Source organism: Tenebrio molitor, chromosome 9, assembly GCF_963966145.1.
Source record: "Tenebrio molitor chromosome 9, icTenMoli1.1, whole genome shotgun sequence".
Taxonomy (NCBI): domain Eukaryota; kingdom Metazoa; phylum Arthropoda; class Insecta; order Coleoptera; family Tenebrionidae; genus Tenebrio; species Tenebrio molitor.
This window is the reverse complement of record NC_091054.1, coordinates 3,966,692-3,979,935: the sequence shown is the minus strand read 5'-3', so window position 1 is coordinate 3,979,935 and position 13,244 is coordinate 3,966,692. Positions and strand designations below refer to the sequence as shown.

Here is a 13,244-nt window from a genome sequence, read left to right as displayed (position 1 = left end):
GTGACGACAACAACAACACCTAAACTTTCGTTTGCGGTAGCGGTTTTTTCGTTGCAAAACTCCCCTCCTCGCAAAAAAGTAATTAATCTATCTGCACCTTAAGTAACGCACTTATTTGAGGGGGGCGTCCGTGAGAGGGGGCAGTCAAGAACACGGCGGTTACTCTCGTATAAAGTCACAGCTGACTCGATTCCTAATATGTACTGAAGTAATGAAAATGCGCGTCCAGGGTATAATTTTTTTGTTGGCGACGTCGGCGCTCCTCACTTCCGCCCACTGTGAGTATCTTGCAGATGTGTTTCCTTAAGTTTGCCAAAAAAGACGATCGTCCGTAGGGGATGACCGGATGCACCCCCACTTGTCAAAAAAACTGAGCAAGCGTTCGACGGAGCGGACAAATGAAGAGAACACCGCCGCCTACTGGATTAAGAACGGACAAAAAGCGGTGAAAGAGAGGCTGGCCAGGAAGATCAATACGAGTGAGTACAGACGCGGAGGAAAAAATTAATTGGGTCGAAAGTTATGCACGAAGATTAATTTGTTGAGTTTTTTGGCCTAACGACTCGATTAATTCCGATGGCATTTCGCACAAAGCAATTTTCACCTTATGCAAATTTTAAGTGAGCCATTAACATTCCGCGGTCGATATTAAGTAACGATTTCAATAATGGGTGCATTGACAATTGCGTCACTCTGGTAAGAGCAGATCTGGTCTGCCGAAAAAATTCACTCGGCTGACCGGCCAATTTCTAGTCACCTTGGCCCAAAAAAACGAAACGTCCTTAAGATTTTTTCCTCCGAGGAAAATGCAAATTCTTTCACGCGACCTTTGGTTCGCGCGCTCGACTTACATATTAAGGTGCAAAGTCGTGCTTGTGGCGAATGCAATTTCATGGTTGAAAATTTGCGAAATAAGTGGGAGGTAATGGAGCGCACGACCGCACGTGTTTTATCAGGTTGCTAATTAAGAGATAATTTTAAATCGGTGCGCTCTGTCCACGTGCCAGGTTTGGAATGGGCTTCAAGCCATGAGTCAGGCTTTACTCGGCAAAATTTTAAGCTGGATGGTTTTGTAAATTCTTTGGATGGTTAGTTCCTAGAAGCATGTTCAGCCACGAGCAATGCTTCAGATTGTTAAAACGGCATCTGATTGAAAACATTTGTCATTGAGTCAGCCTTGGAAATAAATCGCATGTCTTTGTTATGACTTTAACTACCGCTGCACAGATGTGTCTTCAAACGTCAACTTCTTAACCTTACTTTCTCGCATTCATGTTTTCTTGCAGTCGTTTGTCCAATACATATTGCCCCAATTTAATAAAATAAATGCCCTCCTAATTTTGTATAATTTTTATAACAACTATCATTTCCGCCATTTTTCCTTTGTTCCTTTTTTCAATTTATTTCACGATTATTGGGTGCAATTCAATAACGGACATTCCAAAACCGAGTCCATGGCAAATTTTCTTGATCACACGATATATTAATACATATAAAGTGTGGTGAGAGAGTAAGGAACAAAATTTATAATTGCTTTATTTAATGTTTTCAAGCAAAACGCTCGAACAGGTCAATTTTATTTCGAAAAATGCCATCCTGTGACTTGCAATTTGCTTAAATGACTTAAGTGACGTCATTGGTTTTTGCGCAATGACGTCGTCACCACCCCCACTTTTTTCTTCTCTTTCTGATTGACCTTCCTACGATGAATGAAAAAAATTGCTACCTTTCAAAACAATTTTTTCGAGAAAATGACAAATTTTACTTCAAAAATTTAATTTCATTTAAATGTCAAAATTTTAATTGACCTCAAACTCTCAAACAAAAACAAATAATTATCTAAAGTTAACAATAAAATTTTACGCACCAACTATTAGGGACTTACCGGCACTTTGTACACTGCGCTCAATAATGTCAGGGTTTTGTTCCATTTCAGCGCGAATTCTCTGCCGTAAAACTTCTAAATTGTTTGGTCTATTAAAATAAACCTTCTATTTTATATAAACCCATACAAAAAAACTTTACACAGTAAAAATTAAATTAAATTTTTGAAGTAAAATTTGTCATTTTCCCAAAAAAATCGTTATGTAAGGTATTAATTGTTTTCATTCATCATTTAGATAGTAGGAAGGTGTATCAAAAAGTGAAGAAAAAAGTAGAGGTTGTCATTTAAAAAAATTGGTGATGACGTCATTGCCCAAAAACCAATGACATTTATTTTTTGAGCTACATTTTTTTTTTAATTGCTTTTAGTCTTCTACGTTGTCAAACAACCTCGTAGGTAGAATTTTGACACATTTTAAAAATACACCTGTATATCATATTTTATAAAACGTACACCAATGCGGTTTCCTTGTTTTAAAGCATATTTCCTATAGGTTACTTCGCATTGGCGTACATTTTATAAAACATGATATACAGGGTGTATTTTTAAAATGTGCCGAGTTCTACATGAAGCCAGCAGCTCGTGATTAAAATTTGTGCACGCATTTCAACAACACTCCGTATGTGTACTATACATGTCTAGTGAGAAATGTGTAAATTTCTCCGATGGTCAGGTGTCACAAATTTACAAAGTATAAAATTAAAATCTTTTGTAAATTCCTGAAATGATCATAGTTTTAACAGTTTTATCTCAATAATATCCCAACATCTATGAATTTATCGACTATCATAAATATGATAGTTGCGTATCCCGAAAGAGTGTCGAATCTGACAAGTGTTAATAGTCTGAAAGCGCGCGATATTGGAATGTTTTTATTTTTGGCAAATTTTTATAATTCGACTTGCTGTGCACGAAGTTTGAGCAAATTAATCGTCGATAATTCAAGGCTCGAATGGTATTTGATTAGATTATTTTATACAAATATGTCAGTCACATTATCGCTATAAAACCATGTAGGTGCTTCAAATGACATATTTTATTTGGGGAGGGTATGATTTTTTTTAACGTTGGACACACTGATTTCCGTCACTAAAGTGCCTTACATGCGGACCTATCAAAATGAACATAACATGTTGCTGAATTTCCCGCAATGCCTGAGTATTCTTCTATTGCAAACTAGTAAAACTGACAACAATGCACTAGACATTGACGCTATTTATAACCTCAAACTTAGAAAAACATGACCTAATTCAACAGACAGCTTTACATACTTCCAAATTAAATACATAATTTCCATGGCCCCCCATTGTGTCAAAACAACGTAAATGCATTTTATAAATTTTTATTATTAGTGTGAAACTATAACATTTGTAAATGGCAATAGTTTTTATTAAAAAAATGTAAAATTGAAATTTTCCATAAATATCGTCGATGGTTAAGAATTTAACGTGCATTAAGCTTCTGTTAAGAATATTTATAAATTGCTCCGATGGTCAATAGCAAGTTCGCAGACGTTAATTAAGATAATTATACAAAAAAATGTCTAAAAACATATAAGCTTTTATAAAAATGCTTTCAATGGTTAGTAATTGGCTCAGTCTTATAACTGGAATTGCATCATTTGTAAATTCCTCCGATAGCCAAGTGCTTCATAATTGGTACGCATCCTGCTGTAAATTGCATCGATGACGAAGATGCTTTATCCCGGAATACATAAAACCGAAATTTGTCAGGTTTCTCTTCTCCTTCGTGGTCTTTCCCTCACTCCTAGATACGATACTGAAGCATTTATAAATTCCTCCGATGGTTACATAATATAAAAACATCACTTAAGGTGTTTCCGTTAACATGGCGTAGCTTCATCAGCTGTCAAAAATGACACAGGAAGCCTAGATCGAAAGAGTGGAAGTAAACCACCTTCAATATGAATTTCAGAAAGCGTTGAAACAGTTGTCAGAAACGGAAAATGTAGCATGACAGATTCTCCTCAAGGCTCTGCTTTGGTCCCCACTTTATTCATTCTTTGAAATTTGCAGACATGGCCAAGAACGTGATTCTCTTCCTGGGCGACGGCATGTCCATCCCCACCATTTCCGCCGCACGGGTCTACATAGGCGGTGAAGAACAAAAATTATCCTTCGACGAATTCCCCTACACCGGCCTCTCCAAAGTATAACTGTTTTGATTCTCCCCAAAACCCCACTGACGTCATCATGTTCCAGACCTACTGCACCGACCAACAAGTCGCCGACTCCGCTTGCTCCGCCACGGCCTACTTAGGCGGCGTGAAGACCAACTACGGCACGATCGGCGTGACCGGCAGCGTGAAACGTGACGACTGTCCAGCCATGCGCAACACCTCCAACCACGTCCTCTCCATAGCCCACTGGTTCCAGCTGAAGCACAAAATGACAGGTGTCGTGACCACGGCTCGCGTCACGCACGCCTCCCCCGCGGGGGTGTACGCCCACACCGCCGAACGTGACTGGGAGAGCGACAACGACGTGATCGCCTTCAACTACGACCCGTTCTCGTGCCGCGACACAGCCTGGCAGCTGGTCCACGGCGACACCGGAAAGAATCTCAACGTGATTCTGGGAGGGGGCAGAGCGAATTTCCTGCCCCAAAACGTGACAGACCAGGAGGGCTATCCAGGGAGACGCGTGGGCAATGCGAACTTGATCGAAGAGTGGTTGGCCCAAAAGAGGGAGATGGGCTACGATCCCAAGTACGTATGGAACAGGACGCAACTAGTAGAACTGGACTACAACAAGACTGAGTACCTTTTAGGGTTGTTCAATCCGGATCACGTGACTTTTAATTTGAAACGTGACAAAAATCGAGAACCTTCGTTGCAGGATATGACAGAAGCGGCCATCAAAGTCTTGCAAAACTCCCAAAACGGGTACTTTTTGTTCGTAGAAGGTGCAAGAATCGACATGGGCCACCACAACGCCCAAGCCAGGATGGCCTTGGACGAAACAAGTGAATTCTCCAAAGCGGTCCAAGCCGCCGTTGACATGACAAACCAGGATGACACCTTGATAGTTGTGACGTCAGATCACGCGCACACCATGAGCTACAGCGGATATTCCAACAGAGGAAACGACGTTTTGGGTATCGCTGGTAACGCAGACGACACTATACCTTACACAGTATTAAATTACGCTAATGGACCCGGGTATAAGGCTAGTGAAGGACACCGCTACGACGTCAGCAAGGACGACATGTGTTAGTAGTTTTTACAAGCGTTCGCACTCAAATTTAAAAAGACAGTTGAATTACCCAATTTTTTTGCAGCCAATGAGGAGTATCGCTACCCGGGGATCTCTCCGCTAAACTCCGAAACGCACGGTGGCGATGACGTCGCCATATTCGCGCGAGGGCCGTGGGCTCACCTTTTCACCGGTGTCATGGAAGAAAATGTTATCCCTCACTTGTTGTCGTACGCATCCTGCGTGGGAGATGGCGCTAATGTCTGTGATGAAGCCCAAAAGGATTGGAAATATTCCAGAGTTTTGGGCTCCGACAAGAGGAATTTTAAAAGATGACGATCAATCCAGACCGAGAAAGTATTACATGTGACGTAGTTGTTAGTTATTTAAATTGTTACTATTAAAAAAAATGATTTCGATTTGGTTGGTTTTGATTTTGCGGTAATGATTTAGCACACTTTGTCGTAGTTTTTGTCGGGTCTGTGTAAGTGTATGTTTTATAAGGATAACTGTTGATCTTTTAAATGTAAGTTATTACGAGACAGGAAGTTTGCCTATTAAATTAGCAAAGATCACAAAAACAATACACAAAAAACGCGGAAAAGAAAATTAATTAATTAATAGTGAATGCGGCTCCTAATTCTTATCAGTAGAGTTGTAATTAAGTTGATACCAGTCATTAACTGCAAGAAGCGGTAATCTTGTAAAGGACAATCATTTTATCGACCTTTACAAGTTTCGTAATCTTGAGAAATGGATTTTAATTCAGCGGCGTGATTACGAAGACTTTGCACCTACATTTAGACCACTTCATAAATATATGGACCTTGGTACGAATAATCACAATAATATAAAAAAGAAACAACAAAAATGTAAAAGTGAAAGCATAGCTGGATTATAATCTACTTTGGTTTTAACATCGTAATGTGCTTTGGAAATTGCCACTTGCAATACATAGTGTACCTACACTATTTAAAAAAACGATGTGATTAATTGGTTGCCTAAAAACAAGGAGCTTCTAGCTAATGTACTTTAAAATAAAAGAATGTTCTAATGTGCGAGGCAGTTTTGTTGCTTTAACTAACTCAGAACATCGTAATTTTACTTTTTATCAACTATTATTATTATCAACCTTTCAAAAATTGTCACAACGTTTTATAGTTTTCTGGTAGAATTACCAACTCCAGAAAGATTTTATTGAGTCAAATTATACAAATTTGTATCTATCAATCTGCACACAATATTTTTCTATCATCTTTTCTCCTTCCTAAAATTGATGGATAGTTTTTTGAAACGCTAGTTGTGCTTTGATTATGTTAAGTGGTAACTTTCTGTTGTTTTTGTCGCGTCATTGATCAACAAGAACGAAAGTTCCATCTTTTTTTTTAAATTAACTTTCTCTTTTGACGAGATCAACTTTCAAATTGTCTGGAAATGGTGTTGACCTCGCAGTGACATCAAAATAACCAAAAAACCTGTCCGCTTCTTTATTTTTTACTATTTCCTTCATCACGTTATTAGAAATATTCTCTTCGGAAAAAATCGTCTTCTTCAAATTTTCATTCATCATAGCTAGCAGAAACACTTTTTGAAAAGAACAGTTCATTTTTTTTGCGTAGGTAGTCAACAGAAATAATATGGACAGTCCCCTTCGCCTGGCTTACCACGCCACTGTTTTAATATTCTTATTTGCATAATGTCCTTTCTTGACATGTTTATACCGAGAGTTCTATGAAAATAACTGTTTAAACAAATTTACTTCTTTGTATTTTTAAATTTCTTCAAATAAAGTCAAAATCACTAAATGAATTCCTAATTTTATTCAATGGTTAACATTGTACTATAAAAACTAACTAGTACAAAATTGATTAGCTAATCAACTAATGACAAAAACACGTGTTCCGGAATTCCAAGATGGTCAAGTTTGATATACAGAGAAATTTAATATAAATTTAACATGCATTTAGTTTGCATATTTAAGATTGTAGTGAACGTTACAATACAAGTTGCAACAGGTTTGTTGAATATTTTAAAATAAATTCAAGGGATTATTAATCATTTTTTGAACTTACTAACTTCAAAATGACATTTCGCAAACGCAACAGTTAACCGCGAATGTAGATTTCGCGCACTAGTGCTTCAAAATCATCCAAAAAGCATTAGCCTTTTTGAGCATTCTGAAAATAATTTGACTTGATAATAATAAAATCTAATTTACAAAACGTCATTTCTCCAATTTCGATGTTGAAAATTTCGGAAGAATGAAAATAAATCGCTATTAATTCGATTGACACTTGGGCAAGCGCCATCTATTCATTTAATTGAAGAGTATTGGAAATAATTTTAAAATATTGTACAAACCTCGATGCGCGAAGACGTATTCGGCACATTCGCGCAAATGAAGCACTCGCTCCTTCGTGTCTCAAATAATGCGCTCATGTGCGAAAAAGGTCTTCTCACACTCGGTTTATAAATAACTATTTTAAGTATCACTTACAACTGGGTTATCATTATATTTGAAGAGATTATTTTTTCTAGTTTTATATTTTTATTAATTATCTTTGTTGATAACTTAAACATATCGTTCGATTATTTTAAGTAGATTTTTATCTATACCTAGTAGAGATTTTTAATTATAAAAAGCAACAAATAAATAAACAAACAACTTAACTTTTGGAGCTTGCATGGATGAAAGAGAAAAGATAATTGGAAACCTACAATATTTTGTCGGAGTCGATAAAATAAGTTAGTAATAACTGGATAAAATCAGTATATTTATTGTTATTAATAATAAACTTGAATTCATATTTAAAAACTTTTCGGGAATGAGTAAATATTGAAATAAAATGATAAGATTTTTTTGAAGACAAAATGTGAATTTATACAGGGTGTCGCAAAATTAACGGATACCAAGGCGGGGGTCTTGTAGGGAAAAATCTCAGGAGTCTCGAAAAAATAAAATAAAAAATATACGGGGGGTCTTTACAAAGATATATGGGTCTGAAGGTTCAAACTTTTCATCATGTTTTCTTCGAATAAAAAATATAAATGGTTGACATTCATTTTGAAATATGGTGGGGATGATTATGTAAAATATTAAAATATAAATGAAAAGACTTTTCTTGAAAAAACAGCTTTATCTCGAAAAAATAAAAGTTTTATTTTTCCAATTTTTGTTCAAAAGGAAAGTACAACATAGCTAGAATATTAATCAGATACCTTTGAACAAATATTGGCAACTTTGATATTTTTTTCAAAGTGCCAACAATTTTTTTTAAACATTACTCAACCCCGAACTCGGAATACGATAATTTTAAGACACCCTATAATGCAATTCGAGTAATTTATGGTGATATTTCCCGCTACTAGAATATCACAGAAAGGTTTTGCGAAAGGTATGCTTGAGATTTACTATTGCAATAGTATAAAGCTTTTGCATCACCTTGCATAAGCATAAAATTAGCATTCAAGGAGAAGGAACGCAAATTGCAGATTTAGATTTACAAGAACAGTTAGTTTGTTACTAAGAGCAACAATCTAACAATATTGAAAAATATGTTCAAAAAATTCAGGAATAAAGGTGATGAACAATGCGAATTGGGATTAAAAACAGTTCAATGAGAGAAAAAGGGAGAGATGTTAACAACCTGACCATGAAGCTCGAAAAAAGAAAACACAAAATAGCGTTTAAAAAAGCAAAGGTGACACCTTCGAAACACATCCAACTTAGTTCGAAGGCATTTCTAGGTTATTTGAAAAAAGTAATACAATAGGAATATTTTGTGCGCCAGATAAGATGTGAAAAAAAAGTTATTTGGAAAAAAAAATTGTTTGTGTTTACCAGTATAAAAAATGTCATAATTAACGGTTGCAATGCGTTAAAATCAAAATTATTTCCATAAATGAGTGAATATGGTGGGAAAAGTGATAACGAAGCACTAGCACACGTATTCTACCAGAAATGCATTTTATATTTTCTTTATACATATTTGCAAAATCATGGTTTAAGCGCAAGTGTACTAAAGCATTAAATAATGTTCTCCAAACTGTGAAATAATAGTTATTTATGATATAATGGTCGTAACGTGTCACATTATGATATGAGATGGAAAAAATGTCCAACGAAGCTGGACACCGACCAAGAACGGATTTCCTAGACATCGAATCGAGATTGCAGCAGAGCGCCTATTGTAACTTTGATTCTAACGAAATCACGACAAAGGTACTAAATTTGATCTTGTTCTTTACTTTACGACACTAGTACGGTAAAGTATTGAAATGAAGGTCATAAAATCTGACATTATATATTAATAGTAGATAATAGCTTCATTATTAAATGAAGCTCATTTTCAGGTTCCCTTCGGGTCTCGCCGAAGTCATACCAGTGCGAAAATGAGCAATTCTCGCATTCATTCATTATCGGAATGCGTTTATTAGAACTTTTCAATTAATGATGACATTTCAAAATGATTATGACACATAAATATTGTGCTGTATCTTTCATGGCAACTTGATAATCCACTCGATGCGGTTATTTTAATTTCCGCACTGGTTGCCATGACCAACCCAATACTTTTGATTAGGAAACAATTATTTTGTAGTAATAAAGTTAAAATAAAGAATTTTTTGAATATCATCTCTGTTGATAGACTTTTAAACCTTAAAATAATTCGGGGCTAATTTTTTTCCGCTAATTTTCTCTTATTTATTTTGGAATGTTTCGATAACAAAACTTTTATATTGAATTCAATTTTTACACTGCTCTTGAATGACTAAACATTATGTTATAATTGTGGTACAGTGTGTTTAAAAGTATTTTTGAACGGCACATTCGCGCAAATGAAGCACTCGCTCCTTCGACGCTCGTGCCTCAAATAATGCGCTCATACATATAGTCTGTTTTTTAATTAAAGAACCACAACCTGTTGATTTAGGTTTGCACATATAAAATTTTACCAAATTTAGGGAATTTACTGATATCTATTGGCTGTATCAGCCAACACCTGTCATTTTTAATGTCCTTGAAAGTACGCAAACTCGCATCTAAAATTTGAACGTGTTATTAAAAATGCCTCGCAAAGTAAGACATTTATTAAACACTCAAATTAATTGTTATTAGTTGTTATTAACTTTATTAACATGCTGCCCTACTAATATCTCTAATAACCTCAATTTTTATATCATGAGATTTTTCACCCCAGGCAAAAAGTGTACAATGTTGTCAGCTCTATTTTGGGTGTAAATTGCGGTGTTGTGGTTCTTTGATTAAAAAACAAACTATAGCTTGGTGTTTGTGGTAGGAAGCACCTTACTTTCAAAAATTCCCTTCTTTTCAAATAATGTTTCTAACCTCAAAATTCACAAAATGCAAACAAAGCTAAGTTTGTTGAGAATTTTTTAAACAGACGTCGTTATTATCTTGGTTTGGGATATTTTACTAAACATTTATTACTCAATACACTCATCTTTTAAAAAAGAGCTAACCAAACCGTTTTAAAAACTGATAACACCCAAGTGGTGCGATAATCTGAAGGCACTTGTACCTTAATTTAAATATTATTGTACAACTTTGATACGTATTTTTTGGAATCACCGAAATTCGTATCGGTAAAATATCTGTCGGACTCCTTAGAAAGCGATATCGTTCGCATTTTTATCGCCCTTCTGGCACTAGTAAACATCTTTATGGCCCCTGCGTACCTTTCGACTTCCCGTGTCGAGCCCATAAACCAAAAACATTTATAAATTGCCTTGGCCAACCGATTATTTTATTACAAACTTGTAAATTTCATCGGCCCGATTATTTTTAGGTTGGCTAGATTCTCCCAGCCACTAAAAATACCAACAGCTTGCAAAATCCTCCGACCCGTCTTGCGACACTTAACGTCCTGATTTATTCAATTTCCATCCCCGATACACCCCCATAAACAACGCTACATTTACCCCGAACGGTTTTTTTACAAGCAAAACCGAATCACTAATAAAAAAGCGTCTAATCGAATCGATGATTACAATTTATTGAAAGCAACATCAGTTTCGCCTTATTTTATTAGGGGGGCATCGGCGCAGGCCGTGTAACCCTCTCCCACACACGACGCGTACGACATCAAATGGGGGATGACGTTCTCCTCCAGCACTCCTGAAAAGAGGTGGGCCCACGGGCCGCGAGTGAAAATCCCCACGTCATCGCCGCCGTGCGTTTCGGCCCCCAACGGGGCAACAGCAGGGTACACGTAGTCCTTATCCTCTGTAATTCAGGTGTTAGCGAGAGAGCGCCATCTGGACGCACCTACCGTAATCGTCTTGACTGATGTCGTGCCTGGAGCCGTCAGATTCCGGCTGGCGGTATCCAGGGCCGTTGGCGTAGTTTAGCGTGGTGTAGACCTTACCGTCGCTGCCTTCACCTCCGAATTCCAAAATGTCGTTTCCTCTGTCGGCGTAGCCGCTGTAGCTCATGGTGTGGGCGTGGTCTGCCGTCACAACGATGAGAGTGTCAGCTTCGTCTGTCAAATCGGCAGCCACTTGGATCGCCTTCGCGAATTCAGCAGTTTCGTCCATGGCCTTGTGGGCTTGGCCTCCGTGGTGGGCCATGTCGATTTTGGCGCCCTCTACGAACAAGAAGAACCCATTGTCACCTCTGCTCAACACCTCGATCGCGGCTTGGGTCATTTCCGCCAGAGATGGCTCGTTGGTGGGGTCACGGTCGAGGTTGTAGGACAGATGGTCGGTGCCGAAGAGACCCAACAGATTGTCTACAGTGTCGTCAAGAGCCAGAAGGTCGTCTCGGTTCCAGACGTACTTGGCATTTTGCGTTTGCGCCAGCCACGTTCTGATCAAGTTTTCGCCGTCGCTACGATCTCCTTGGTGTCCCTCCTCGTCCTCCGTCTCCTTCGGGATGAACTTCGCCCTTCCGCCTCCCATCACCACGTTCAGGTTCTTCCCAGTCTCTCCGGAGACGAGTTGAGTGGCGATGTCTGCGCAAACTGTCGGGTCTTCGTCGTCGTTCAAAATGTCAGTGTCTGACTCCCAGTCTCTCAGAGAAGTGTGAGCGTAGACCCCCGCGGGTGAGGCGTGGGTCACCCGCGCGGTGGTCACCAGACCAGTTCTCTTCTTGGCCAGTTGCGAGTAGTACGCTATGGAGAGAGCGTGGTTGGTCGCGTTGGTCATCCCGACGCAGTCACCGCTGCTCACTTCCGGTCCCACTCCTATCGTCCCGTAGTTGGCTTTGACTCCGCACAAGTACGCGGTGGCGGTGTTGGCGGAGTCGGCGACTTGTCGGTTGACAGCGTAAGTCTGAAAGTCGCGTTCTGATTGGTGGAAAAACCGCGAACGGGCTCACCTTTGACAGTCCAGTGTATGGAAATTTGTCGAATGATAATTGGACTTCTTCGCCGCCGGTGTAGACTCGAGCGGCCGACACGGTGGGGATTGACATGCCGTCCCCGAGGAAAAGAATCACGTTTTTGGCGGTGTCTGTTAATTTCACGTTTAGTCAAGGGGGGAGCGCAGCGAGGTGGACTCACTTTGATTGAGTGGTTTGCCGGTCTTCTCGAGGACCGTATTTTGGGCGTTTTCGACCCAGTAACTGGACTTGCCTTCGTCGGGGTTGACTTTTAGGTGTCTGTTGTTGGATGGGGGGAGTCGGGGGTGCATGAGCTTGTCATCTGATGTGGACAAATTGCTTTGGTTCGAAAATTCGAAACGATCAAATACTCACTATGTTCTTTGGGGGCGGCAAAAATTTCCCCGCTGGCCAAAAACAGGATTAACAGACTCAACAACATTTCGGTACACTTTTGAGTGTTTTGTTAATCGCTGGCTGTTTTATACCGACCGATATTCTATCTTAAGCCACACTAGACCATAAGTGTTTGATAAATCGATAATTATACAACACTTGACAAATCTTTTCACGATAAATTATTAACAGATAGATTTATAACATTATTTCCAAAATTTTTGCCAAATAAATCGGTGATGGTGACATGTTTCAAGATTATTTGTTGCTAAGAATGTACAATATTATCTTAAATATCTTGTTCTTGATCTTGATCAAAACAATCGAATTAAATTAATGAAAAATATTAAACAAATTTAACGCAGAGTTTGTAAAGAAAGCGTTCGTATTAAAGTATAATTTTTAT

At 38.3% G+C, this 13,244-nt stretch overlaps 2 protein-coding genes across 3 annotated transcripts; one reads left to right on the top strand and one right to left on the bottom strand.

Moving 5' to 3' along the window:
- Positions 1–119: 119 nt before the first annotated feature.
- LOC138138530 (membrane-bound alkaline phosphatase-like) lies at positions 120–5,626 on the top strand. Of its 2 annotated transcripts, none has more exons than XM_069058505.1 (5): positions 120–278; positions 336–479; positions 3,922–4,055; positions 4,108–5,116; positions 5,186–5,626. In XM_069058505.1, exons 1-5 carry the CDS (start codon positions 212–214, stop codon positions 5,434–5,436), a joined length of 1,605 nt encoding a protein of 534 aa, XP_068914606.1. In that variant the 5' UTR covers positions 120–211; the 3' UTR covers positions 5,437–5,626. The 2 variants fall into 2 exon arrangements, with proteins under 2 accessions (XP_068914606.1, XP_068914607.1); XM_069058506.1 differs by having other exon boundaries at positions 124–278; positions 322–479.
- A 5,470-nt stretch (positions 5,627–11,096) lies between these two features.
- On the bottom strand, positions 11,097–12,976 carry LOC138138516 (alkaline phosphatase-like). Its single transcript, XM_069058494.1, has 5 exons — positions 12,818–12,976; positions 12,624–12,764; positions 12,440–12,573; positions 11,394–12,393; positions 11,097–11,347 (listed from the first exon to the last, which is right to left on the bottom strand). The coding sequence occupies exons 1-5, from the start codon at positions 12,882–12,884 to the stop codon at positions 11,142–11,144; spliced, it is 1,548 nt and encodes a 515-aa protein (XP_068914595.1). The 5' UTR covers positions 12,885–12,976; the 3' UTR covers positions 11,097–11,141.
- Between the last annotated feature and the right edge of the window lie 268 nt (positions 12,977–13,244).

Bases quoted from the DNA above. Each gene is read 5' to 3' on its own strand.
- LOC138138530 (XM_069058505.1), top strand. From the start codon at position 212: ATGAAAATGCGCGTCCAGGGTATAATTTTTTTGTTGGCGACGTCGGCG. The intron at 279-335 runs GTGAGTATCTTG...GATCGTCCGTAG, and splicing joins GCTCCTCACTTCCGCCCACT to GGGATGACCGGATGCACCCC. The intron at 5,117-5,185 runs GTTAGTAGTTTT...ATTTTTTTGCAG, and splicing joins CGTCAGCAAGGACGACATGT to CCAATGAGGAGTATCGCTAC.
- LOC138138516 (XM_069058494.1), bottom strand. From the start codon at position 12,884: ATGTTGTTGAGTCTGTTAATCCTGTTTTTGGCCAGCGGGGAAATTTTT. The intron at 12,765-12,817 runs GTGAGTATTTGA...TGTCCACATCAG, and splicing joins TGCCGCCCCCAAAGAACATA to ATGACAAGCTCATGCACCCC. The intron at 12,394-12,439 runs GTGAGCCCGTTC...CGCGACTTTCAG, and splicing joins CATACACTGGACTGTCAAAG to ACTTACGCTGTCAACCGACA.